The 24,711-nt window shown below is 44.6% G+C and overlaps 1 protein-coding gene and 1 pseudogene across 4 annotated transcripts; both read right to left on the reverse strand.

Annotated features, from left to right (window-relative positions):
* Nucleotides 1-584: 584 nt before the first annotated feature.
* On the reverse strand, nucleotides 585-20,282 carry TMPRSS4 (transmembrane serine protease 4). Of its 4 annotated transcripts, none has more exons than XM_027835629.1 (10): nucleotides 20,121-20,282; nucleotides 19,694-19,823; nucleotides 16,514-16,624; nucleotides 14,403-14,443; nucleotides 12,578-12,737; nucleotides 9,984-10,153; nucleotides 6,353-6,451; nucleotides 5,609-5,751; nucleotides 2,952-3,101; nucleotides 585-1,113 (listed from the first exon to the last, which is right to left on the reverse strand). In XM_027835629.1, exons 1-10 carry the CDS (start codon nucleotides 20,143-20,145, stop codon nucleotides 1,108-1,110), a joined length of 1,035 nt encoding a protein of 344 aa, XP_027691430.1. In that variant the 5' UTR covers nucleotides 20,146-20,282; the 3' UTR covers nucleotides 585-1,107. The 4 variants fall into 4 exon arrangements, with proteins under 4 accessions (XP_027691430.1, XP_027691431.1, XP_027691432.1 ...); XM_027835630.1 differs by having other exon boundaries at nucleotides 20,051-20,121; XM_027835631.1 differs by lacking the exon at nucleotides 19,694-19,823.
* Nucleotides 20,283-20,316: 34 nt separating this feature from the next.
* Nucleotides 20,317-24,711, reverse strand: part of LOC114023047 — a 40,156-nt pseudogene continuing 35,761 nt past the window's right edge.

Raw genomic sequence — 24,711 nt, forward strand, 5'->3', positions numbered from 1 at the left:
TCATTCTTAGATTTCTTTCCACTACTAAATGCCACCTGGAGAAGGGCAGAGAGGAAGGGATGACAGGAGAGGCCCTGGATGGGTAAGAAACTGGCTCCCCCCCACCTTCATTAGCCCAGCACTGACAGCAGGTCCTATCTCCCAGCAGTTCTGAGTGCTGTGATTGTCTCCTTAGACAGTCAGCATGTGGTAATGCATACAGAGCTGGCCTTGGAGTCAGGAAGATCTGAGATCAAGTCCTACCCATGACATATACCAGTTGTGTGAGCATGGAAAGGTCATTAAACTTCTCAATGCTTCAGGTAACTTTCTCAGACTAATAGTTACTGATCAGCTGTCCATCTGCACTAGTGGAGGGGCTTTCCACACTATGAGTTCCCAACCCTGGTGAAACTGCAATTGTGGACCAAATCCTCTCCTTGAACCTACCATCACTGACACACTAACAAAAGTTAGATGAGTCAGAGTGCTTTCTTAGGTTCTCAAATTCCTCCCAAGGTAAGCCTTAGACTGTGTGCCCAGTGTGATAATAGTCCTAGTGGAGTACAGACCACGATGACACAGCCAAGCATCCCAAAGGCCTTGTATTTTCTTGTGAAAGCAATGAAGATGGCAGCAATATTCACAAACTCCACAGCAGTAAGGGAACGCCCTTTTCCCAATCTATCCTGGGATGGATGTCATAACTGGTCTCCCTGCCTTGGTGGAAAGGTCCTTAGGGAGACCCCTTTTCTCCCCAAGCACCCTATCAGGGGAGGTCGGAGCCCACAAGAGGGAACAGCTGTTCAACACTCCTCGCACTGAGGGAGCACTCTGGAAAGTGGAGGCCCAGAAGACTTCTCGGCTCAGAGGGGTAGCTCTCCTTTAGGAGAGGGGCCAGGAGTTGGTGGTTGAGATGGTGGCCATGGAATTCCTTCTTTAGGGCATGGCATTTGAACCCAGGACCCTCAGCTGCTTTAAGGAAGCCTTGAAATGTCCGAAGGAAGCAGTCTTCTTTGAGAAATGATATCCTGCTCAGGGTAGAAACTCCTGCTTGTGATGAGAAGGGGGTTAGGGATGAGGACGGGCAAAACAGCTCCTGAAGGAATCTTCATAACAGCAGAAGCTTCATTTCTGGGGAGGGATGGAGAGAGAGAGAGAGAGAGAGAGAGAGAGAGAGAGAGAGAGAGAGAGAGAGAGAGAGAGAGAGAGAGAAAATACTAAAACCCTTCTGATAGACCTGGCCCTAGGAAACCTAATGAAATTTCTTTCTTTAAATTTTTTTTTTCTTTTTGGAGACAATCAGGGTTGTGACTTGCCCAGGGCCACACAACTAGTGTCTGATACAGGATTTGAACTAGGTCTTCCTGACTCCAGGGCCAGTGCTTTATCCATTGTGCCACCTAGCTGCCCCCTTGTGAAGTTTCTAAGAGACACAGGGTCTAGTGGTTGGAGAGTATTTAAGAGGCCATCTAGTCCTATCCCTTCCTAAATATAAATCTTCTTTATCAGGTACCCAGAACGTGGCCATCCTGTCTTTGCTCAAAGACCTGAGGTGATAGGGAATCCATGACTGCCCAATATAGCTCATTGCACTCTGGAATAGACATTCTGGGATCTACCCCAGACTCTGGGATTGATCCACTCTGTATTTGTAGATCCACCCAGATTCAGCTCCAGAAAACAAGATGTCCTTCCCAAGTTAAGCCCATCTTCTCTAAACCCATCATCATGCTGCTAACCCTAACCTTGACTGACACCACCTCCCTCGTCTCCTTTCCCCTCTGATTGGAGGGCAGAATACCAAACTCCTCCCTAGAAGGGAGAAACTGGACATTTTGGCTCGTTCCACTCTGTACCTGCTTCTCCACCTGGTTTCAAGTCCACAGAAAAAGATACCCTCGTCCTGCCCCGTCCCTCCTCTTTTCCTGCCTTCTTTGGTGCGTTGTCTCCTTTCATTAGGGACAGGCAGGCGGTGGTGCAGTGGATAGAGTGCCAGGCCTTGAGTCAGGAAGACTCATCTTCCTGAGTTCAAATCTGGCCTCAGACACTTACTAGCTGTGTGACCCTGGTCAAGTCACTTAACCCTGTGTACCTCAGTTTCCTCATCTACAAAATAAGCTGGAGAAGGAAATGGTAAACCACTCCAGTGTCTTTGCCAAGAAAACTCCAAATGGGGTCACAAAAGAGCTGGACACAACTGAAAACGACTGAACAACAACTCTTCCCATTAGATTTATAAGCTCCTTGAGGGCAGGGAACTATTTTTCTTTTTATTAATTATATCCCCAGCATTAGCACAGTGCCTGGCACATAGTAAGTGCTTAATAAATGTTGATTTGATTGGATAGTTTTGTTCTTATTCAGTTGTGTCTGACTCTTCATGACCCCTTTTGGGGTTTTCTTGGGGAAAGATATTGGAATGGTTTGCCATTTCCTTCATTTTTACAGTTGAGGAAACTGAGGCAAATAGGATTAAGTGACTTGACCAAGGTCACACAGCTATTGTCTGAGGCCAGATTTGAAACTGGGAAGATGAGTCTTTCTGACTCCAGGCCTGGTGCTCTATCTACTACTCTACCACCTAGCAGGATAGCTTTAGTTGTTAATATGTAAAGTATCTCTTCCAGGCCTCTCCTTTCTAGATTCTTCACCCACCTCTCCATCCCCAGTCTTTATTGTTCTCATGCCCTTTACCCTCAATCAAAACTTGTTCTCAGGTTGGGGCATAAATTACTGTGTCACCTCTTATTGAGAAAGAGGTGTATTTAACAAAGGTTAAGTCAGAGAAATGAAGCTCTAATGGTGGAAATTTTGACATGGGTTAGGTGCTTTTTGGAAGGAAAGCTTCCTGGAACGTTTAAAATTCATACAGTCAGCCAGCTAAGGGCTGGCTCTATTTCACAGTGGCCATAGTTGAGAAGCTATAAGGAGTTTAGGAGGTAGTGAATTGTGGAGTCAAGTATACCTACCTTCCGGATGTTATAGATCCAGTTGAGAAAGAAACTGACGCGGGTGTACACCCCTGGGATATTGTGGTGCCCGCAGCCATAACCCCAGCTCACGATGCCCACTATCTGCCACCTTTCCTTGAAGTACATCAAGGGCCCACCACTGTCACCCTGGGAGAGAACAGAATGGGGTGACCTTCCAGGAAGGATAGGCATTGTGAAAGTCTCCCCATTCCCTGACCCAGCCTATTCACTGTTGAGAAGCCTTTAGATTCAGATCCTTTTCATCCCTCACTTCCTCTTCACCCTCCCCACCAGCTGGCTGATACGAGGCATACGGGGGATCCTCTGTGGGACTTGGAGAATCTGTGGGATGAGGAGAGGCATCACACATGCTCTCATGTGACACCAATGTCAACTCCAGTGTCCTCCCCGCATCTCAGAGCAAAGAGTGAGCTTGGAAAGTCTCTAGCTCTTTGAGGCCATAGTTCTCACTGAGTGTTTTTCTTTCCACCTTGAGGCTGGGCAAACATCTTTTCAGAAGATGATTTCTCAGCTCCAGGAAGATAAGATGGATTATACTAATGTATTCCCCTAACTAAGGTATGATTATTCACTTGAGGTCTCATTAAGACTGCCAACTTTCTTTCTTTACTAGCCATGAGGCCAAGGCTGGATTCTAGGGATATAGGCTGGATCCCTATATGGGTCAGTTAGCTCAATTGTTCCCCAGTCATAAATTATATCCTTCTAACTCTGGCCAACCATGTTAAAACTGCGTACCCTGAATCACTAGGAGGACCACAGCAAATGTTTTTAAATATGCTCCTTCTCTAACCTAGAATGCCCTGCCCTGTTCTCTGCTTATGCTAATCCTCTCCACCCTTCCCAGACCAACCCTGCCTTCCCACCCTCACCTCCAACCCCTTCAGCCTTCCCTGAATAGTAAGGAGGAAGGAAGGGAAATGGCACAGTACGGTCAGTGGGCAGAGCATTGGCTAGACTTGGGCTTCAGAAGATGAAGGTTTGAATCTTGGCTCTCCCATTTATTAAGTTGTGTGACTTTGGGCAAGTCATTTCTCAGAGATTTGCCTCTTTGGGTCTCAGCTTTCTCATCTACCAAATGAGGAGGCCGGATCAAATAATCCGTAAAGTCCCTTCCAACTCTAACGTTGTGTTATACTCTATAACACTGTCCTCTCATTCTGTCCTCTGAGCTTTCCCGGAATTTATGGTTTGTGCCGCTTATTTAAAGCTCACAATGTCAGTCTGACAGCCATTGATTAAACCTCCACTGTGTGCAAGTTACTACTCTAGGCATTGTTGAAGGCACCTGCAGAATACCATTTGTGAGTATCTTGAAGTGGTGAACAGTTAGGCTCCCCATCCCAACTACCTGCATGAAATCATGCATCATCTCCAAAGCTGGTCATTCCTCTCATCACCCTCAGAGACGAGAGATATCAGCATTCCCCTTGTTCCCTGTCTCTTCCGACTCCTCCTCGGTCACCATCACTTATCTATTAAACATTCTTCCAAAGTTCATGGCCATCCAATTATACCACACTGTCTACATCCTTGTGGATAATCCCCGAGGACCAACCTCTTTCCCACCTTTCTTAATGGTTTTGGTGCTTGGCTCACAGTTTTTCTTTCTATCCCAAGCCCCAACATCCTTTTCTTTGTCTACCTTGTTGACCATTCTAATAATAATCATGTCAGTAACAGTAACTCGAATTTGACACTTTAATACCCTCTCCTTCATGCTCATCAGCCTGCTCAATTCCTATGACATCTATCACCACCAGAGCCCTCGGCACTGCCAAATGATTCAACATCAGAAACAGATACGGTTTTGTCAATGGAAATAACAGTAAAGAAGATGCATTACCATATACTTTGCTGCTAAGGACCACGGGACCTTCCCATTTGACTTGCAGCTGAAATCTATAAGCATTGTCTCCCACTATTATATGAGTTCCTTAAGAGGAACTTTGCTCTTCTCTTCATAACTCCAGCGCTTAGGACATAATAAGGGCTTAGAAAATGCCATTTGCTCATCTATTTATTTATTTATTTATTCATTCATTCATCTCCATGACTCACTGAATTGCCATTCCACAGAGTGGTTACATACAAGACTTGGGCATGACTTGGAAACCCCTCACCTTCTAAGAATCTGAATTCTGTAATTGCCCTCTCTGACTACAATGTCCTGTCCTTCAATACCTTATACTAGCCCAATTCTCCTTTACCTCTCTTCACTCTCACTATAACTTCCAGTCTTCTGGTCCTTTGTGTTCTTTTAATCTTAGGATCATAGATTTAAAACTGAAACAGGCCTTAAATGTCCTTAGAGATCTGTTCAATGGATAAATTTCCTCTTTTTACAGATTGGGAAACTGAGGCCCAGAGAATTGAAGTGAGTTGCCTAAGGCCACACAGGTAGTGTGCAGCAGGGCCTACATTGGAACCCAGTTCCTCTGACTCCAAAGTTGGCATTCTTTCCACTGTAACATGCTGCAATCCAAGACATCATTCTTGATCTGAGATTTACCCAGGGTCATGTAGGTCATAAGTATTGGAGTTAAGAATTTAAAGCCTATATCTCCCTTATTTTATGTCTAAGGTAACACTAGTATTTTTCAGGAAACATGGCACCTCCTTACGGACCCCACCTGGCACGAATCGACGCCGCCGCCAGGGACACCAGCACAAAGCATGTTCTCGGTGACACTCCCAAAATATGCATCCTGGTGGTTGCACTGATTTCTATCAATGAGTTGGACTTCCGCCTGTTGCAGAGTTTTGGAAAACTTCCCTGGGAGGTAGCAAACATATATATTTCCACCTTCAAATTTCCACCCACTGACCACCCGTTGTCTTGGGGATATGGGGAGGCTTCTCTTTTTCAGCCCAAATTTCTTGGGATATAGAAGACCCTGGGAAGTCATCTTATCCATGCTCCTGCCTTTTAGGCAGGGTTGTTCGAATTTTCCTGGGGAAATCTTTACAGAAGAAGGGGGCTGTGGCTTCTTTCAGCCACCCACTGCAGTTTCACATCCTTCCCTATTGAGAAATTCTCCCTGTGTTGTCCTCATCCCTTTCAGGATAAATATTATATATTATATTATATTATATTATATTATATTATATTATATTATATTATATCATATTATATTATATCATATCATATCATATTATATTATATTATATCATTATATATACACACACATATACACATATATAGTATAAGGTTATACACACTTCAGAGGGCATTAGGTGGGTTCTGTTCATAAAGGTTTGCAAGTCTCTCTGGGGTTGTCAATCCTTGCCTCCCCCCACCCCTAAGATGTCCATAAAAGCAGTTTGTGGAGGTGACTTTGGAAGAGTCCTGCTGATGGGAGAGCCCAAGAAATTACCTTTTGTCTCTTTTATGAAACCCCAGCCTATAATCCACAGCGGGGTGTCTGGAGCCAGCTCCTCATCAAAGAATGGCAGACAGATGGGCCTGACTGTATCTGTAGGGGGAGAGACAAGGAGCAGAGGAGGGAGTGAGGGAGCGAGGGAAAGAAAGGGACAAAGAATCAGACAGAAAGAAACATGAAGAAGGAGAGAGATACAAAGAGAAGACAGATCAGAGAGAGAGCAGGGGGCAGGGAGAGACAGAAACAGAGAAGGAGAGGGAAGGGAAGAGATAGAGAGGCAGTAACAGTGAAATACAGAGAGAGAGAATAGAAGGGGGAAGAGAAAGAGGGAGGAAGGAAGGAGAAAGAGAGGAGAGGAGGAAGGAAGAGATGGAGAGAATGCAGTAGAAAAGTGAGGGAAGGAAGAAGCAAGGAGAAACAGAACATAGAGGGGAAGAGATTGAGAGAGTGAGGCAGACAGGAAGAGTGAAAAGCAAGTGGGAAGGAGGGGGAGAGAAAAAGAGAGAAATGGAGAGAGACAGGGAGCAAATGCGGGAGAGATGAAAGAGTGAGACAAAGAGAAGGAGTAAAAGGGAGATGGGAAGGAGGGAGAGAGAAGGAGAGAGACAGAGATAGAGACAGGGAGAAAGAACAGAGGAGGTAGAGATTGAGAGAGTAAGGCAGAGACAGAAAGAATGAAAGGAGGCTGGGAAGGAATTAGAGAGAGAGAGAGAGACAAAGACAGAGAGGTAGGGAGAAACAGAGAGAAAGACAGAGAGAGTTGAGCCCTCCAAAAATGTTTGCACTCCAAAACCTTGGGTTTGGAGCCTGCAGGCCCAGTATTATTGAATAGTCATGTGAACAGAGTTCACAAAAGTGCTCTATCTAGATGCCTCATCTATACCAACCCTACAGGGCTAGAGCGGGGAGACAGAAAAAATAATCATAGACAAAAATATGCAAGTTGTATGATGTGCTATGGAGTGACCAACATTGGGGAAGGTTAATCAGGGAAGATCTCCTGGTAGAGATGAGTTCTCAGCAAAGGGACAGGAGGAGGTCATAGGGTCCAGAGTTGGTAAGGAACTCAGAGACCATCTAGTGTCTAGACCACCCCTAAGAGGACTAGGAAGAACTTGAGGTGTAGACGGGTTCGGTGATAGCTCATAGTGACACAGGGAGTAAGAAGCAGAATCACTAGCCATGCCTTGGTTTTCTAATCTTGTACCCACCACCGTGGCCTCTGCTAAAGTTAGTGGAGGAAAGTGAGACCTTGGGCTGTGTTGCTGGTTCAGATCATATAAGCACTTCTACATGCAGGAAGATGGCAAGGTCCTTGAGGTCAGGACTAGGACATACACTTCACTACGACCTACGGTGTCCAACACAGATCTTTGTACCCAGAATGTTGTTATTCAATCATGTCTGACACTTCATGACTCCATTTGGAGTTTTCTTAACAAGGATACTGGAGTAGTTCACCATTTCCTTTTCCAGCTCATTTTACAGATGAGAAAGCTGAGGTAAAGGGGTTAAGTGACTTGCCCAGGGTCACCCAGCTAGTAAGTGCCTGAGGCCAGATTTGAACTCAGGAAGATGAGTCTTCTTGACTTCAGGCATGGCGCTCTATCTACTGCACCCCCTAGCTGCCCAGCCCAGAAGGTGCTCAGTAACAGACTTGTTTAATTTAGCCTTTTCCGTTTCTGTGACTATGGTGTCAAACTCAAACAGAAACAGGAGCCTCTAAAACATACCTTAGGCTCCCGTGAGCCACCTATTGACTTAGAAAACCACATATTAACATTATCTATGTTTTATTGTATTTTTATTTATTTTGTTAAACACTTTCGGATTCTATTTTAATCTGGCTGGTTCTGGCAGCCTAGGGAATAGCTGGGATTCCCTTAGACCATCTGCTCCCAACAGGCAGGGATTGTGCACAGCCTTTTGGTGTCCATCCCAGCCAGAAAAGGCCCCTTAATAAAATGCATTTAGACAGTGATGATAGTGGGGGAAGTAGTGTCCCCATGTGAACCAGGCTTTTAAAAAAATCAGAGGGACTGAGCAAGGCTTTTAACCTTACCTGGGAAAGTTCAATCCTCCACTGGGCTCAGGGACTGGCAAAATTAATTATCCCTGCTTGGCAAATAAATTGAGAGTTGAGGATCAAAGGAACTTCCTCCACTAATGCAGGTTACAACCCATCTATGACAGTAATTCCTAGAGAGTTGCTTTAGGCACAAATTGCCTAAAGGATTTACCTAGGGTCAGAGGCACAATTTGAACTCAGATCTTCTTGACTTCAAGATTGTCCCCTTATTCACTATGCCATTCTTTGGAAACTGACGATCAAAGGAACAAAATGATTTGCCCAAGGCCACAAAGGGTGGGGCAGCTAGGTAGGTGATGTGGAGAGAGTGTGGGCCCTGGAGTTAGGAGGAACTGAGTTCAAATGCAGCTTCAGATACTTACTTAGGTGTGTGATCCTGGACATATCACTCCATCTCTATCTGTTTCAGTTTATTCCTCTGTAAAATGGGGATAATAATAGCACCTTATTCCCAGGGTTCTTGTGAGGATAAACTGAGATAATATTTGTGAAGTGCTTTGTGAATCTTATGATGTTTGGAGCAGCTAGGTGGCGCAGTGGATTGAGTGCCGGCCCTGAAGTCAGGAGGACCTGAATTCAAATGTGACCTCAGACCAAACACTTGATACTTACTAAAATCACTTAACCCCAATTGCCTAAAAAACAAACAAACAAAAAGACTTATGATGTTGCTCAATCGTTTCAGTCTTGTTTGATTCTTTGTGACCTCATTTGAGGTTTTCTTGGCAAAGATATTGGGATGGTTTTGCCATTTCCTTCTCCAGCTCATTTTACAGATGAGGAAACTGAAGCAAACAGCTGAAGTGACTTGCCCAGGGTCACACAGTAAACTTTGTAGTGCTATATAAATTTTAGCTATTATTGTTGTTATCTTGGGATAATTGCCAGTCCCTGAACCCAGTGAAGGATTAAATCTTCCTGGGTTAAAGATAAATGGTACAGTTTCCTCTTTTATCTCTAGGAACTACCCAAAGTCTCTTACATCTCTCAGAGGAATTTGTATGGTAAAAAAAAAAAAAATTCACATTTGCCTTGCCCTTTGTACAACTTGCTTCCTGTATTAGGGAAATAATTTGAGTTTTTTCCCTCTTCACCAACCAAGATACAGATCAGAGTTAGGTGGGCCCAGAGACATTCTAGGGATTCTGCCTAAGGGAGGAGTTCTGGACCTGGTGAATAGAGATTTTACCCACAGAATGAGCAGCATCATCTCCCGGGATCATCAAGGTTGTGAATTTTTCACGGCTGCTTGTACTGCTTCTGCTAATGGGAGCAGCACCTCCTTGGATACTCAACAGGGAGCTTAACCCTTTGTGGGAATCAGTCCAACATTTCAGGCCTCAGCTGCTCCATTTGTAAAACAGGGATAATGCTTTGGCTTCTTGAAGGCAGGGGCCTAGATCAGATGGTCTTGAGGTTGCTTCAAGCTCCAGGATCTGTGACTGAAGGGGTTTGGGCAAAGCTGCCTTTGGACTGTACTGTACTGTACCTGATATCCTGTGTCTCTTCTCTCTGATCTCGGGCACTGGCTCTTACCTGACATGACAAGCGGCTTTTTCAGCTTGATCAGGGCCAAGTCATTCTCTCTGGGGTGTAAATTGTTGAACTGGAAAACAAAGATCTTGTCCACGTCCAAGTAGGGGTGTCTGGAGTATAGATGGTCAGTGCCCGCCTTTACTTTCCAGTGTGCCACGTTGGAATGGGTCCTGAGGACAGAGACAAGCAGGGGTCAGGGTAGTTCTGACTTTGCCCCAGGCTGGGTTCCTGGGAGGAAGGGGAGCTGGGGCAGCGGTAGCAGGGGTGGGAGTAGCAGAGTGACCAGAATTTGCCCCCAAGAAACTGGAACTCAGAGGGTGCTAATAGTTCCACCGGCAGCCAGTCCATCAGTGGTGTTGAAACAACTGATCCTAGCACCTAGTTAATTGGCCTTCAAATAGGAAGCCCCCAGATGGCAAAATGGTGGCTGTATCCCAGGTCAGCTTCTCCTGGGCTCACTCTTTCCTTCCCCCTAGGTGGCTCTCTCAGTGGCTTCAGAGGGCGCCTTCTGGGCCACTTGCCTCCTGGGCCACCTGCCTCAGGCGAGATCAAATGACTCATTGGAGTTCTGAGAAGGAGGCGAGGTACCCTGCCACAAACTTCGTCCTGATAAAAGAAACTGATTTTTCTCCAAAGGAGCTTCGCCATTCTGAGATTGTGAATGGTGCTGGTGCGAGGCGAGGAGCACCTGTTCAATTCATTGTACATTTGTTGGTCTAATTAGACTCAGTGTGCCTATCTTCAAGGAGCCAACAGTCTGTGTATGTATGTATGTATGTGTGTGTGTGGGCTGTGTGTGTAGGGGACAAGACGTGCAAGAATAAGTACAAAATGAATTAGAGTAGAATGACATGAGAGTGACACAAAAAACCTAAGGAAATTTCCCTCATGCCTGGCATGCACTCCCTCTTTATCAAAGCCTCTCAGAATTGTTGTTTCCTTTAGTAGCTACTGTCTTCTCCCTGCCTCCCCAGAATTAACCTTTGTTTACACACACACACACACACACACACATGCTCATGCACATATGACACTTACTATCTATGTGACTATAGATAACTCTGGGCCTCAGTTTCCTCATCTTCAAAATAGGAACATAATACCTGTGGAATTATAACCACTTCACAGGATTGCTTTGAGGATCAAGTGAGGTAATGTGTATAAAATGCTTCACACACTTTAAAATACTATATAAATGTCAACTATTAATCTCCTCAAGCATCTGCCCTTAGGGACTGTATACTCTAATGATGGTGGTACAACACATTTACAAATAACTATTATATGTACAGGGGTAGAATGAGACAGGGCAAAGGTGAAAGCTAGATGAAGTATTCTAAGAAAATCTGGAGAGGGAGAGATCACTTTCAGAGGTAGGGAGAGGATACCAAGGAAGGCTTCATGGGGGAGGTGGCACTCAAGCAGGACCTTGAGGGATGAGGATTTTGACAGGCTGTGACTTCAATAGGAAGTATGTTCCTGGCACAAGGGGTGGCTTTTGCAAATGACAGGAAGCTATAGATACACACAAGGTAAGACTGGGCAACTGTGAGTAGCCCAGTCTGGCTTTAATGAAAAGCATAGAGCTGTACAAAAAATATAGAAAGACAGGAAGACCTTAAAGGTCAAGCTAAGCAGTTTATATTGTATTCTATAGGCAACAGGAAGTCAGTAAAGGCTTTTGAGGGATATACAGATTATAGTTATAGTTATTCTCCTGGGGATAGGGGTCAGGAACTACAGGGACTGGCCATTGCCCTAGTGGGAAATCATAAGTCTCCAGAATCCCTCCTGTGCACATGCTTCTAGATTCCCCGGAAGTTTCATCATCAGTACAACGAAGAGAAACCGTAGACATTGAGAGGCAGGGCCTGGAAAACGCAAATACGTGGTTCTGGCCTCCAAGCGCCCTTTCTCTCTTGTTTACAGGCCTCTGGGGTGGAATGTTCAGGGACTCAGGGTGTCACGGAAAGTTTCTGAGCAGTGCAACGACTTGGCAATGTTATTTCACATCATGGTTATTTGTGTACGTGTCATCTTTCCTTACTAGATTTGAAGTTCTATGTAGGCAAGGTATGTCTTATCCATGCTTTCATCTCCCCCGAGTGTTTAGAACAGTTCCCTGTACACAGTGAGTACTTCAGAAATGTCGAGTCGAATCCAGCGGAACTGAGTTGCTGGACTGTTACTCTAAGGAGATGATCCTTCCCTGACAATTTGTTGTTCAGTTGTCTCAGTTGTGACCAACTTTTTGTGACCCCATTTTGGGGTTTTCTTGGCAAAGTTACTGGAGTGGTTTGCCATTTCCTTCTCCAGCTCACTTTACAGATGAGGAAACTGAGGCAAACAAGGTTAAGTGGCTTGTCCAGAGTCACCTAGCTAGTAAGAGTCTGAAGCCACATTCGAACTCAGGTCTTCCTGACTCCAGGCTCTCTCTCTATCCACTGCTCTACCTAGCTCCCCCTCTCTGGTAATAAGACTTCCAGATAAAGGAGGACAGAGAAGGAGGGCAGACCCTTAATTCAAGAGCAAGGAGTCTGAGCACTGCAGCTGCTGAGGTCCCTACACTCTCTGGGAAGTGGATGGGGCCTTACCTGAAGCAGTGGGAAGCAGTGAGGATCCAGTAAGGGTCCAGTATGGAGCCGCCACAGAAGTGAGCTTTGCGGTGCTGAATGCTGACCTGCCAGGGCCAAATCTCCACAGATGTTTCCTGCCCGCCCAGCACCCGGGGGCCCAGCAGGTTCTCTCCGCACACTGTATCCACCCAGTGAAGGTCCAAAGAAAAAGGTAAGAAGAAAGGGAGACTGCACCATCATAAATGTGGAGTTGGAAGAGACCTTAGAACTCATCCTAATGAATTTCACCCCCCCCCCGACATTTTACAGTTGAGGAAGCTGAGGCCTACAGAGATGAAGTGACTCCCCCAAGGTCACACAGATCACAAGCATCGCAGCTTGGATTGAACTACGTCTCAGACTCCAAATTCAGCACACTTTTTACCTTGCCACAAGTATGTTGATGTCACAGAGAGCAGAAAGCCTATTCCTCGTTATGGATAGGACTTAGTTCCTACCTCATGGCCCCCATTCACTCTCCCTAGCTCCAATATCTAGCCATCATTAGATTCTCTAGAGCTGTCCTTTATCATGAGTCCCATTTGTCCTTTTCCTTCCATTCCTGCTACTCCCACCCTAGTTCCAAGTTCAGTCACTCATCACTGCACACCTGGGTTGCTTTACTAACCACCTAAGTGGTTCCTCCATATCTCTTTCCTCCAACTCATCCTAATTCCCTGGCCATATTCAGTGTCCTAAAATGCAGATCTGTCCATGGCTCTTCAATACCTCATGAAAAAAAACTCCAATAGCTTCCTATTGTCTATGGATTAAGTTCCAAACTCTTTAACTTGGGATTCAAGGTCTTTGAGATATGTCTCTGCTCTTCTCCTAAGCAATTATTTACTCTGGCCATGCTGGTTTAGTCACCATCCTCCTCATGCCCTCTTGAGCTTTGCTTATTGGGGTTTCCAGGGTTCTAAATAGCCTCCCATCTTTACCCTACTTATTCAGCTTCTGCTTATCCTTTAAGGACCAATCCAAGCTTCAGCCCATCTCCAAGGTCTTTTCCTACCTCTCCAACAAAGATCTACCTTTCCTTCTTCTGTATCTCTGAACTACTTAGCATACCCTGCCTTGTATTTTTTAAAAAAAATATCTTTATCAATCCTGTTCCCTCAAGTACCTTGTAAGCCCCAGAAGGGCAGGGGATATGTCTTACATCCTACTTGTGGTGTCTAGTACCATCATCATCGTTGTCGTCATCATCATGATCATCATCATGACTAACATCTATATAGTACCTACTATGTGCCAGGTACCATGCTAAATGCTTTACAAAATATTTTCTCATCTAATAACATAGTATTAAAAATAACACTTAACAAATTGAATATGGACAATGCAATGGAATGTAATTTCTTTAAGGGCAGGCAAGGGTTTTTTTTTTATCTTTGTATCTATTCCCTAGCACCTCACACACAGTAGGCATTTAGTTAAGTTAGTTAAAATGCTTTGTTGAACTTGAATTTGAATCTGACCCTGGGTAACTCAAAGTTGACAGTAGCAAAGCGGATGTGTCTGGCCCCTAGCCTTCCAGCCTCATTCTACCCTTTTAGCCTCCAAAACTCCATGACAGCCTTTCCTGAATTTGGACTGGGGAGTAGGGGTGGGAATGGAGGGAAGGCTTAGCATTAAGCATGCAGAAAAACCTTGCCTAGCAAATCTAAAATCTCAAAGAAACAAAGTTAGAAGTGTGGGAGAACCAGCAATGAAGAAAAATGTGATTCTTTAACTTCTCCTTTGGTCAGCCCTGGCCTAAGTTCATCCAGTTCTGACCTCTCTGAGAGGGCTTTTTACTCACCAGCACAGTGAAGGGAAACCAGGGACATTGAGAGGCAGGGCCTGGAAAATGCAAATACATAGGTGGGCTTGGCTTTTGTTTCTTGCCAGGCCAGGTCTAGAGGTCTAGGCTTTCAGGTTCTATTTGACTTAATCCCTGTTTGACTTAATCCTTTCAGAGCTTCAGGGAATCTTAAAAGTTGGAAGTGATCCCAGAAGCCATTCTGTCTAATCCGCTTCTGACTATATCGTCTCCAATGAAGAGTAATTCAGATTTTGCCTAAAAATTTCCAGCTACTTTCCAAGGCTATCACCCGCTTTTGGATAGCTGTTACAAACTGTTTCCTTAGCATGAACCAAAATCTACCTTTCTGCAGCTTCTACCTAGTTTTGTCCCTTGGGCATGAAAGTATAGATTTAGAATTTAGAGGGATCTTAAAAGTTGAACCTCCTCATTTTAAAGATGAGGTTTTTAGAGGTTAAGGGACTTGTCTAGGGTCACACAGGTGATAAATGGAAGTGCTGGAATTGAAACCCAGGTGTTCTGAATACAAATCCGGTGTTCTTTCCATTGCACCATGCTGCAGACCAGTTTTACTCATATATATATATTTGTGTACATATATATGTTTTACTCACACATATATAATAAATATAAAAATATATATAATAAAAATATATATATATATATAAATATTTCTACTTGAAGAATTCCACTTAACCTCTCTGGGACTCAGTTTCCTTATCTGTAGAGAATGTCTTCTAAAGTTCTTGCCAGCTCTAAAATACAATCCTATGATATTTCAAACTTCCAGTTCTTGATCAGTGTAATCTTACAAGAAATTGGCCTTGTAATATGCCAACCAAACTCCTGACAGCAAGGAGGAGGAAGGCAGAACCTGGGGAAATATACATAGGATGGCTCCCTAGGTTGCCAACAGGAAGGTGAGCAGATGCATTTTTTTGAAAATGGTATTTAAGATAAATGATTGGACTACTACTGTCCTTTCTTCTTTAAAATTTGATCCTTGGGGAGGGAAGGAGCATACACACAACCCGTTCATCACTGCATAACAACAAAAAACAGAGGCAGTAACAATGCTTATTTTCAAGAGGTCTCTGCTAGTTAAGCATAGATTAGTGTGCGTGTGTGTGTGTGTGTGTGTGTGTGTGAGAGAGAGAGAGAGAGAGAGAGAGAGAAGGAAGAAGAGAAGGGGGGAGAGAGACATGGAGAGAGGACAGACAGAAGAGACAGGAAGACAGACAGACAGAGATATAGACAGAGATGGGGGAGGGAGAGAGAAGGGGAAGAGGGAGGGGGAGAGAAAGAGAGAGAGGGAGAGAGAAAGAAAGAGAGACAGAGAGACAGAGACAATAGGTGTATTCATGTGTTATGGTCAGAATTGGGGTGTATGTATATTTGTATGCCTGCGATGGAGTGGTTCTATATACATGTGGTTTCCTACATGAAGAAGTGGTTTTGGGCTCTATTTAAGGAAATTCTTTCCAGCAATTAGAACTATCCAAATACGGGCTACCTCTCATCAGATGTCTTTAAGAAAAAGCTGGATATCACTTGTTGAGGATGGTCTAGTGGGGATTCTTAGTCAGGTATGGGTCAGACTAAATGGCCTTTGACATCCTTTCCCAAGTGGAGATTCTATGATTCTGGTAATTGGTGCCTGATCAAAGTTTCAGAATCTTTTTTTTTTTCTGTGAGATCTGAAAACATTGAAGAGGCCTCTATTTGTGGGTCTGGGTGACTGGGTAGGGAGTATCTGAGATAATCAATCTTTACAACTGTACTAGGAAAATGGAAGATTTATAGAGTTTAGTAGGGAACATGGGGCACTTAGAAAATGCATTATTTTTCACCATTCTGGTTGATATTGAGGTCAACTACATTCAGGCAAGATAGCACTTTGCCCAGCTTAGGTAGATGGCTGTATGTCATAGTTTAAAAAAAAATCTCCCAGGGACATTATTCCACAGACTCCCAGGACTGAATAATCTATTGGTCAGGAGTTTTTCCTGGTGTCTAGATTAAGTTCCTCTTAATCTAGCTGTGCAATAGCTCAGCCACCATCGTCCACTGACTGACTCTTTGAAGGCTTGAAGATGCCTCTCGCTTACCCTGAGAAATTCTGCACTTGGAGTTCCTGGTCTTTGGCTGTGATCTTGCTGATAGGAAGTCGCTGCTCTGGGCCAATCTTCACGGCTTGGAAAGTAGGCTCCATGCTCAAACTGGGGGGTGATCAGAGGTGTTATCTGGAGTAGGAACTTAGATAGTGACAATGGGGACCTAGTCCTCCCTCCCCAAATTGGCATATATAGGTTCTGGATGATGTGGAGTGTGGGAGGGGAATGGGTGGCGGTTTGGGTGAGTGTGGGTGGCACTGTCTCTGTTTATGCATTCTGGTTTGGTGTTAGCATAGTCACATTCTGGCCACTGCTTCTGTTCTTTGGGCAGGAGTGGATGGAGGGCATGACCCCACCTATTGCATTTTGCTCTGACTAAGATGCCCCCAAGGTTGAGAGTAGGGTGGGGGAATGTGACTTCCAGATCCAAGACATTAACCCAGAGGAGCCCAGATGTTTTATACCTTGGACAACAACTAGCACATAGCAGGCCCTCAGTAAATGTTTATTAATCATGAAATGCTGGGGACATTCTCTCTCAAAAAGTGTCCTAATTTTCCTACTGCATCCTGTATCCAGGACCCCTTTCTCTTACCTCATTCCCCAGCAGTACCTTTGGTCCACTGGAGAACAAAGTGGCAAGAAGACCCAGGTGGTAGAGGAAGCTCATCTGAATTGGGGATTCCAGTTCCTCACACAAGGAATTTGGATGGAGAAGGTTTGAGGAGGGTTTCTTTCAATAGAATGTAAACTCCTTGAAGGCAGAAATTATTTTTGCCATTCTTTGTGCCCTCAGAATTTAGCACAGTGCCTGGCACATAGTCAGTGCTTAATACATTCTTATTGTGCTTTAGTGATGCTATCTGTGGAAGAGATAGGGCAGGATCATGACCTTTCTCTGAATGGTCTTAGACTTAGATTCTCTTCAATTGGAAGTGCTTTCCTTTTCTGTCAAACCAGGTGCCTGAACTCCCTTTAATCCTGGATCAAAATTTACCTCCTCCAATAGTCATCCTTGATTTATTCTATCTTTGGTTTCTTTTTTTGTCTTTTCTTTGCTCAATCAGTTTCTCTAGTGCCCAGAAAAGACCTTTTTACAAAGGAATAGTTCCATCCATGGTACTGACAGGCTTGTGAATTTCACATCTACGGAACTGACTAAATGGTGTTGCTGCTGGAATGGGCACTTTAATCACTCCACCTGGCAGGGTAAGAAGTGGTGCCAGCTAAGGTGAGAAGGACTAGAAAACCAGGGTTGTTATCATTTGTTTGTCCTTTGCTCTCAAAGAGGACTATGATATCAGGGAGGTGATGCCATGACATGCAAGTGAACTGGATTTAAGGGAGGGAGGGATGTGCAGTCACCAGCCTTACTCTCTCCTCCAAAGCCATCTGGGTCCAGTAGCTACATATAGATCAGAACAACTGGAGATGGCCCAGGATGTAGTGGGGGACCCTGGCCTTTTCAAGCTAAGGTCTTTAACAGGTTTCAGGTCGACGAGGCAAAGCCCATTCAGTGATTAAGGCTTAATAAGAAACCAGGGAATGAGGCAAGAGAAGTCTAAAGCAAAGTGTGTGGGTGGGGTGAGAATAGAGGAAAATCTCAGACATGTGGCTTTGGTTTGTAGCACCCCAGAACCAAAGTAGCAAGAGACTTTGGAGAACTCAGGAAAGAAAGAGGTTCCAGGGTCCCATCACTTAGAGAGAGCGAGATGATTCTGTATTAAGCAACTGATGCCCAGGCTGATTGCTGTGCATGGGGATGGAAGCTGGTATCTAACCTGGGCTTCAGGGTGGTAGAGCAGAGGCTCACTCTACCCAGTGCAGAAGGATGGATGTGGAGGTGGCTAAAGGTGGGCTAGGAGAAGGATGTGGTGGTGGAGGAAGGGAGTAGGTTTGAGGGATTAGGAGAGAATTCACCATCACTGTTGTAGGGTGTGCTGCAAATGAAGGAGGGTGGATGAATGCAATATGGTATGGTGGAAAGTGAATGGGATTTGGAATCAGAAAGTCTGGTTTCAAATCTTTATTAAAAGTGTGACCTTGGACAGGTTGATTAGCCTTCTGGGCTTCATTTTTCTCATTTGCAAAATGAGGAGGTTGGACCAGATGACCTTTCAGATGGGCCTTAGATGACCCTCCAATTCTAAATCTTATGATTCTGGAAATGCAAAGCGGGAAGAGCAGGAAGCCCTCTTCCTCTTCAGAGGCTCCTGGAGCATGTGCTTGGAGAGTTTCAGGGGAAACATATATATACATATATATTTTTTTTTTGCATTTTGTCTTCATGGTGAAGGACCAGGAGTGACCAGAGCCCCTGGCCATTTTACCTAGCATCTTAACGTTGTGGAAAAACTGGGAAGGTTATCCCACACTGAAAATGAACAGAAAGGTCCCCATGTACGTCTATTCCAAATAGGTATTTTGTGTTAGAATAATAGAATTATATAATATTGGAGGCAGAAGGGACCTTTGGGACAATCTAATCTAGGCTCCTTTCATTTCATTTTGTGGTTGAGAGGACCAAGACCTAGCCAGAGGGATCACAGGATCATAGATTTTGAATTGGAAGGGGCCTTACTCAGAGGTCACCTAGTCTCAATCTCCTTGTTTTACAGATGAGGACAGAGGTCGGTAAAGGTGAAATGGTCTTTGCCAAGGTCACATAGTTAGTTAGTGCTAGACCTGGGAGTTTCTCTTGTCTCAAGACTCCAGATAGGCAGGCTGATATTTGCCCCACCATATCGTAACTCAGGATTTTGGGACTGGTTTTGAATACCACGTGCAGATTTGCAAGGGTTTTGTTATTGTTCAGTTGTTTTAAGTTGTATCTGACTGTCACCCCATTTAGGGTTTTCTTAGTAAAGATACCAGAGTGGTTTGCCATTTGCTTCTCCAGCCCATTTCACAGATGAGTAAACTGAGGTAAACAGGGTTAAGTGACTTGCCCAGGGTCACATAGCTAGGAAGTGTCTGAGGCTTTAGGATTAAAATCTACCAGTACAATTAAGCCCCGTTTAAAGTGTAATTTTACTCAAAGGGGCTTTGGCTGCCAGAAAAGGAGAAAACAGCAAAGAAGGGAGATGGAGGAAAAAAAGGGAGGCATGGTAAGGAGCGAAAGAGATGGGGAGGTTGAGGAGAGAAGAAAGAGGTTTTGAAGGGAGACAAAGATACCTGTTGTATCCCATCTGGGTACAGGCGATTTTAGCCCATGCTTCTGTGAAGTTATCAAAACAGGCTGAGGACCAGAGATCTGTCTCTCTGTCCATCACTTGTAGAGTGCATCTGTCCTTGGAGAGACGGACTAGGAAGTGGAGAGACTTGGGTCAGCCTGTGAGCTGTCAGTCACCCTCCTGGGCTTACTCGCACCGCACCTCCCCCCCCCCATCCCCCAAGATACTCTGAGACTAGCCTCACCTCTTTTCTTATCCTTCTGGGAAGGATAAGAAAGAAGAAAGAGCAGCTTAGGGGCGTGGGAGGGAAGGTAAGTCTGAGGAGAATATCGGTGAAGGGACGATTCTGCAATCTCACCAGCGTAAAGAAAGCCGATTGGTTTGGTTTTGACTGACTGCGCCTAAGACGTCTCCCAAATTCCACTAACCTCCACGCGGTTCAAATTCCGCCATGCTCAGCAGGCCTTTCCTAGTTCACCCCCTTCTCCCCGGCCTCCGCGCCTTCCCTTTGAGATCGACTTCCGCCTCTTCTGTGTATGTTTTGTACGTCCCTACTTGTCTCCCCAGTTAGAAGATGAGCTCCTTGGGGGAAGGGCCTGTGTTCTGTTATGTCTTTGTTGCCCGTCACCCTGCTTGCCGCCCCCCTCCCCCCGCCCCTGAACTCCCCTCCCCCTCCAGGACCACGCCCAGAACTGCACACCGGAAGCGCTTCATAAATGCCGGTGGGCTTAGATTGGCCTGGCCACCGGTGGAAGGGTTCTCCTGTTCAACAGAGCATTCCGGGTAGGGGCAAGGTTGCATTCCAATGAAGGTGATCAAGTGGCTCCATTTTATGGGATGGAAGATAGAGAGCTAGAAAGAACCTCACAGGCCATCTAGACCAACCTCTCATTTTACACATGAAGCCCAAGGAAGGTGACTTGCCCAAGGTCTCACAATTGGGAAGTTTTACACAAGATTTGAATCCAGGTCCTCTGATGCCACTGTGCCATGAATAGCCTTCGGCTATTCACTTAACATCCAAATAAACATGGATGATCTCAGTTGTTTTTCTAGTCTTTCTTATGTCCCTCACCAGCCTAAGCCATTAGAAGAGTAGCATGGTACAGTAGATAGAACTCCAGGCCTGGGGTCAGGAAGATCTGAGTTCAAATCTTGCCCCAAACACTTATTACCGTGTGACCTTGGACAAGTCATTCAACCTCTGTGGGCCTCAGTTTCCTTATCTGTAAAATGAGGTGGTGGTGTTTTTTTTTTTAAGGCAGTTGGGGTTAAGTGACTTGCCCAGGGTCACACAGCTAGTAAGTGTCAAGCGTTTGGTCTGAGGGTGGATTTGAACTCAGGTTCTCCTGACTTCAGGGCCGGTGCTCTATCCACCGTGCCACCTAACTGCCCCTAGATATCCTTTAAAATTCCTTCCGTCTCTAAATCTATGACTTTGTTCCAGCCACTAGCTTTGTCTCTGGACAAGCCTCTCACCTAGTCCCCTTAAAATGGTAGACTTGTGCAAATGGGGAGCTTCCGAAGTTTGGGCCATAAGAACAATACTGAGGACTCGTGTTTTAATTGTGCTTTCAAGGTTCAGAATGTGCTTTCCTCATAACAACCTTGTGCAAATATCATTATCCTCATATTACAGACAAGGAAACAGGCCCAGACAAGGAAACAGGCCCAGACAAAACACAGCCCCTTCCCCCAAGGAGCTCATCTTCTAAGGCTGTGACTTGCCCGAGGTAATGGAGCTAGAAACTATGCTAGAGTCATAATTTGAACCTAAGTCTCTTGATTTCAATATCCCGTGCCCAAATATCACAGTGCCCACACTGCCTTAAGGTCTAGCCCCGGGGTGGAAAACCTGAGGCATCCGGGCCCCATGTGGCCCTCTAGGTCCTTAAGTGCCGCCCTTTGACTGAATCCACACTCCACAGAACAAATCCTCTTAATAATTAAGGATTTGTTCTGAAAAACCTGTACTCCGTCAAAAGGCTGCACCCAAGGCCTCAGGTTCCCCACCACTCATGTAACCAGACGGAGGGCAGGGTCCATTAGGACCAATCCCAATGTCACTAAAGCACTTTCCCTGCAACTTTCCACTATGTCTGTTTTTCTCATTCCTTAGTGTCTTGGGCTCCAAATTTTTTGTTGCTGTTCAGTCATTTTTCAGTCACATCTGACTCTTCATGACCCCATTTGGGGTTTTCTTGGCAAAGATCCTGCAGTAGTTTGCTATTTCCTTCTCTACAGATTTTTTTACAGATAAGGAAACTGAGGCAAACAGGGGTAAGTGACTTGCCCAGGGTCACCCTGGTAATAAGTGTCCAAGGCAAGATTTGAACTCTGGTATTCCTTACTCCAAGATCAGTAGCCAATCTTGTTCTACTTCCTGGGGACTCACCTCCGATCAGGGGCAAATCTTCATTGGGGATGCTCTCGACACAATGCTCCTCATCCTGCCCCAGGGCACAGTCCTTGTGTCTGTCGCACACCTTCCCCCTTGGGATGAACTTGTAGTGGTCACAGAAGAAATAGTACTTGTGCAGGATTAGCATGACTGCAAATACAGGGTGGGGGTCAGGAAGAATGGGTTAGTGGCTAGCAGAGGCTCCCCCCATCCTAAGACCTGTAGCATGACCAGGATTCAATACAATGGAGCATTTGACCCAAAGTCTGTGGGGAAGCCAGAACGTTTGGGCGATGGCAGAATGTCAGAGCTAGAGATGTCTGGTAAAATGTCCTTATTTTACAGATGAGGAAAATGAGGCCCATCAAAGGGAAGTGACTTGATTTCTAGATTATTCCATAAAAAGTGGGAATGATGCATTCCTACCCAGTGACGGAGTATGCTTAACAAAAGCTGGGAAGAATGTACTTTTCCTGGAGTCTTGCAATTCTAATAAAAAAAGGCTTTTACATTGAAAAGTAAAGAGGAAGGAAAAAATTGTCCAGCTATACCCACTAAGCAAGATTCCATAGACAGCAGCAACAATGTAGGAAGAATAGGAGTAGACTAGCAGAAATTCACCAAATCTAATAAAGTAGTAGCAATAAAACCTGTGGCTTCAGGTGTCTATGTACAAATACACAAAGGATGAGTAGTAAGCAGAGTGAATGAGTGATGCTGGTGACAAGAGGCACATTTGGTAGGTATTATTGTTTGTCCTTCGTTCTTTTTTGGTGAGGTGATGGGGGTTAAGTGACTTGCCTAAGGTCACATAGCTAGTAAGTGTTAAGTGTCTGAGGCTGGATTTGAACTCAGGTCCTCCTGACTCCAAGGCCACAGCTCTATCCAATGCATCACCTAGCTGTCCTTCATTCTTTTTTTCTTTTTTTTTTTCTTTTTTGGTGAGGTGATGGGGGTTAAGTGACTTGCCCAAGGTCGCACAGCTAGTAAGTGTTGAGTGTCTGAGGCTGGATTTGAACTCAGGTCCTCCTGACTCTAAGCCCAGAGCTCTATTCACTGCAACACCTAGCTGCTCCCAATGTTCTTCATTCTTGAAGAGCAGCAAAGACATCATGAGGGTGATGGTCTCGACTTGCCATGAATTGGATTTAAGTGAGGTAGAACTTTGAAAAACCACCAGCCTTATTCTCTCCTCCAGAGTCTTCCCTTCCTAGGTATTACTGAGATCTGGTACAACAAGCTTTAATCGTTTAATTGTTGGCTGGTCAGCCAAGAAAACCCCAAAATGAAGTCATGAAGAGTCAGATGCAACTGAAATGGCTGAACAATAGCAGTCTAACTGTGGTGTCAAATCAAAGCTTTAATCATTTTCTGGTGGTGACCCACACTTGTTCCATTTTATCTGTATAATAATGGCTAGAATTTATATAATGCTTTACAAATATTATCTTATTTGATCCCCACAACAACTAGGAGGTAGGTACCATTATTACCCCCATTTTACTGATGAAGAAACTGGGGCAGACAGAGGTTGACTTGCTCAGAGTCACACAGCTAATAAATGTCTGAGGCAGGATTTGAACTCAGGTCTTCTCCTGACTCAAGATATGTGTTCTTTCCACTATACCACTTAACTGCCTCAACATCTTCCTCACTCAATTCTTCCATTCTTCAGATGGGAAACTCAAGGCATTAAATGGTAAAGAGACACCTAAGCTCATAACACCTAGCACCAGGGTTTTCTGAGTTGTTATCCAGATTTTTCCCACTGTTCTAAAATGCCTTTCCTAGAGGGAGTAGTAGAAAGAGAGTTTCTGACCTATGCCTGGCCTGAGCCTGTGACGTCTTTCAAAGCCAGGATTACACAAAAGCTTAGGGTTATGACTTCCCAAGGCTGAATCTACACCAAAAAGTCCCATGGCCCAGGAGGTGCTCACATGGATATCCTAGTTCTGAGTTCAGTACATTTAGCTTTCAAATGAAATAGCTTTTCATTGGACCATCTTTGTGTATCTCAAATTTTCCTACGGTTGACTTACCTAAAGAGAGACCAGATTAGAAACCCTGTAGGGTTATGATGACTTGAACTGTCTCCATTGGCCTCATTCAAAACCATTGTTTGATGTCATGGAACTGAGCTAATGCAGTATAAATTTAGGTGGGATTGGACGATCTCCTTTTAGCTGGATGTTACTCAAAGTTTGTTTATTAACTACTGAGTACCTAACTATGCCCAGCACTGTGCTAGGAGGATATAAACAAATATAAGAAATGGTTTCTGTCCCCAAGAAGTTTATAATCTAATTAGAAAACAAAGAATGACAGGCATAAAAAAAGTAAACACCAATAAAAGGTAGCTTTGGCAATTATACACAGGAAAATCTATAAGTGCTGAAGGAATTTAGAGAAGAGATAGATAATAATAACATCCCAAATTTATGTAGTCTTTTAAGTTTACAAAATGCTTTCTAATTATTATTATTATTTGATTCTCAACAACCCTATGAGGTAGCTACTATAGGCACTTGTGGCATAGTTGATAGGACAATGGATTGGGAATTAGAGGATACCACCAGGGTGGAAATTCTGGCTCAGACACTTATTAACTTTGTGATCTT

Source organism: Vombatus ursinus, unplaced genomic scaffold, assembly GCF_900497805.2.
Source record: "Vombatus ursinus unplaced genomic scaffold, bare-nosed wombat genome assembly UNPS02014816.1, whole genome shotgun sequence".
Taxonomy (NCBI): domain Eukaryota; kingdom Metazoa; phylum Chordata; class Mammalia; order Diprotodontia; family Vombatidae; genus Vombatus; species Vombatus ursinus.

Excerpts from the sequence above, each read along its gene's own strand:
- TMPRSS4 (XM_027835629.1), bottom strand. The coding sequence starts at position 20,145 with ATGGCGGAATTTGAACCGCGTGGAG. Across the intron at positions 19,824-20,120 it reads GGAATTTGAACCGCGTGGAG|TCCGTCTCTCCAAGGACAGA; the intron begins GTTAGTGGAATT and ends TCCACTTCCTAG. Across the intron at positions 3,102-5,608 it reads GCGGCGTCGATTCGTGCCAG|GGTGACAGTGGTGGGCCCTT; the intron begins GTGGGGTCCGTA and ends GTTCTCTCCCAG.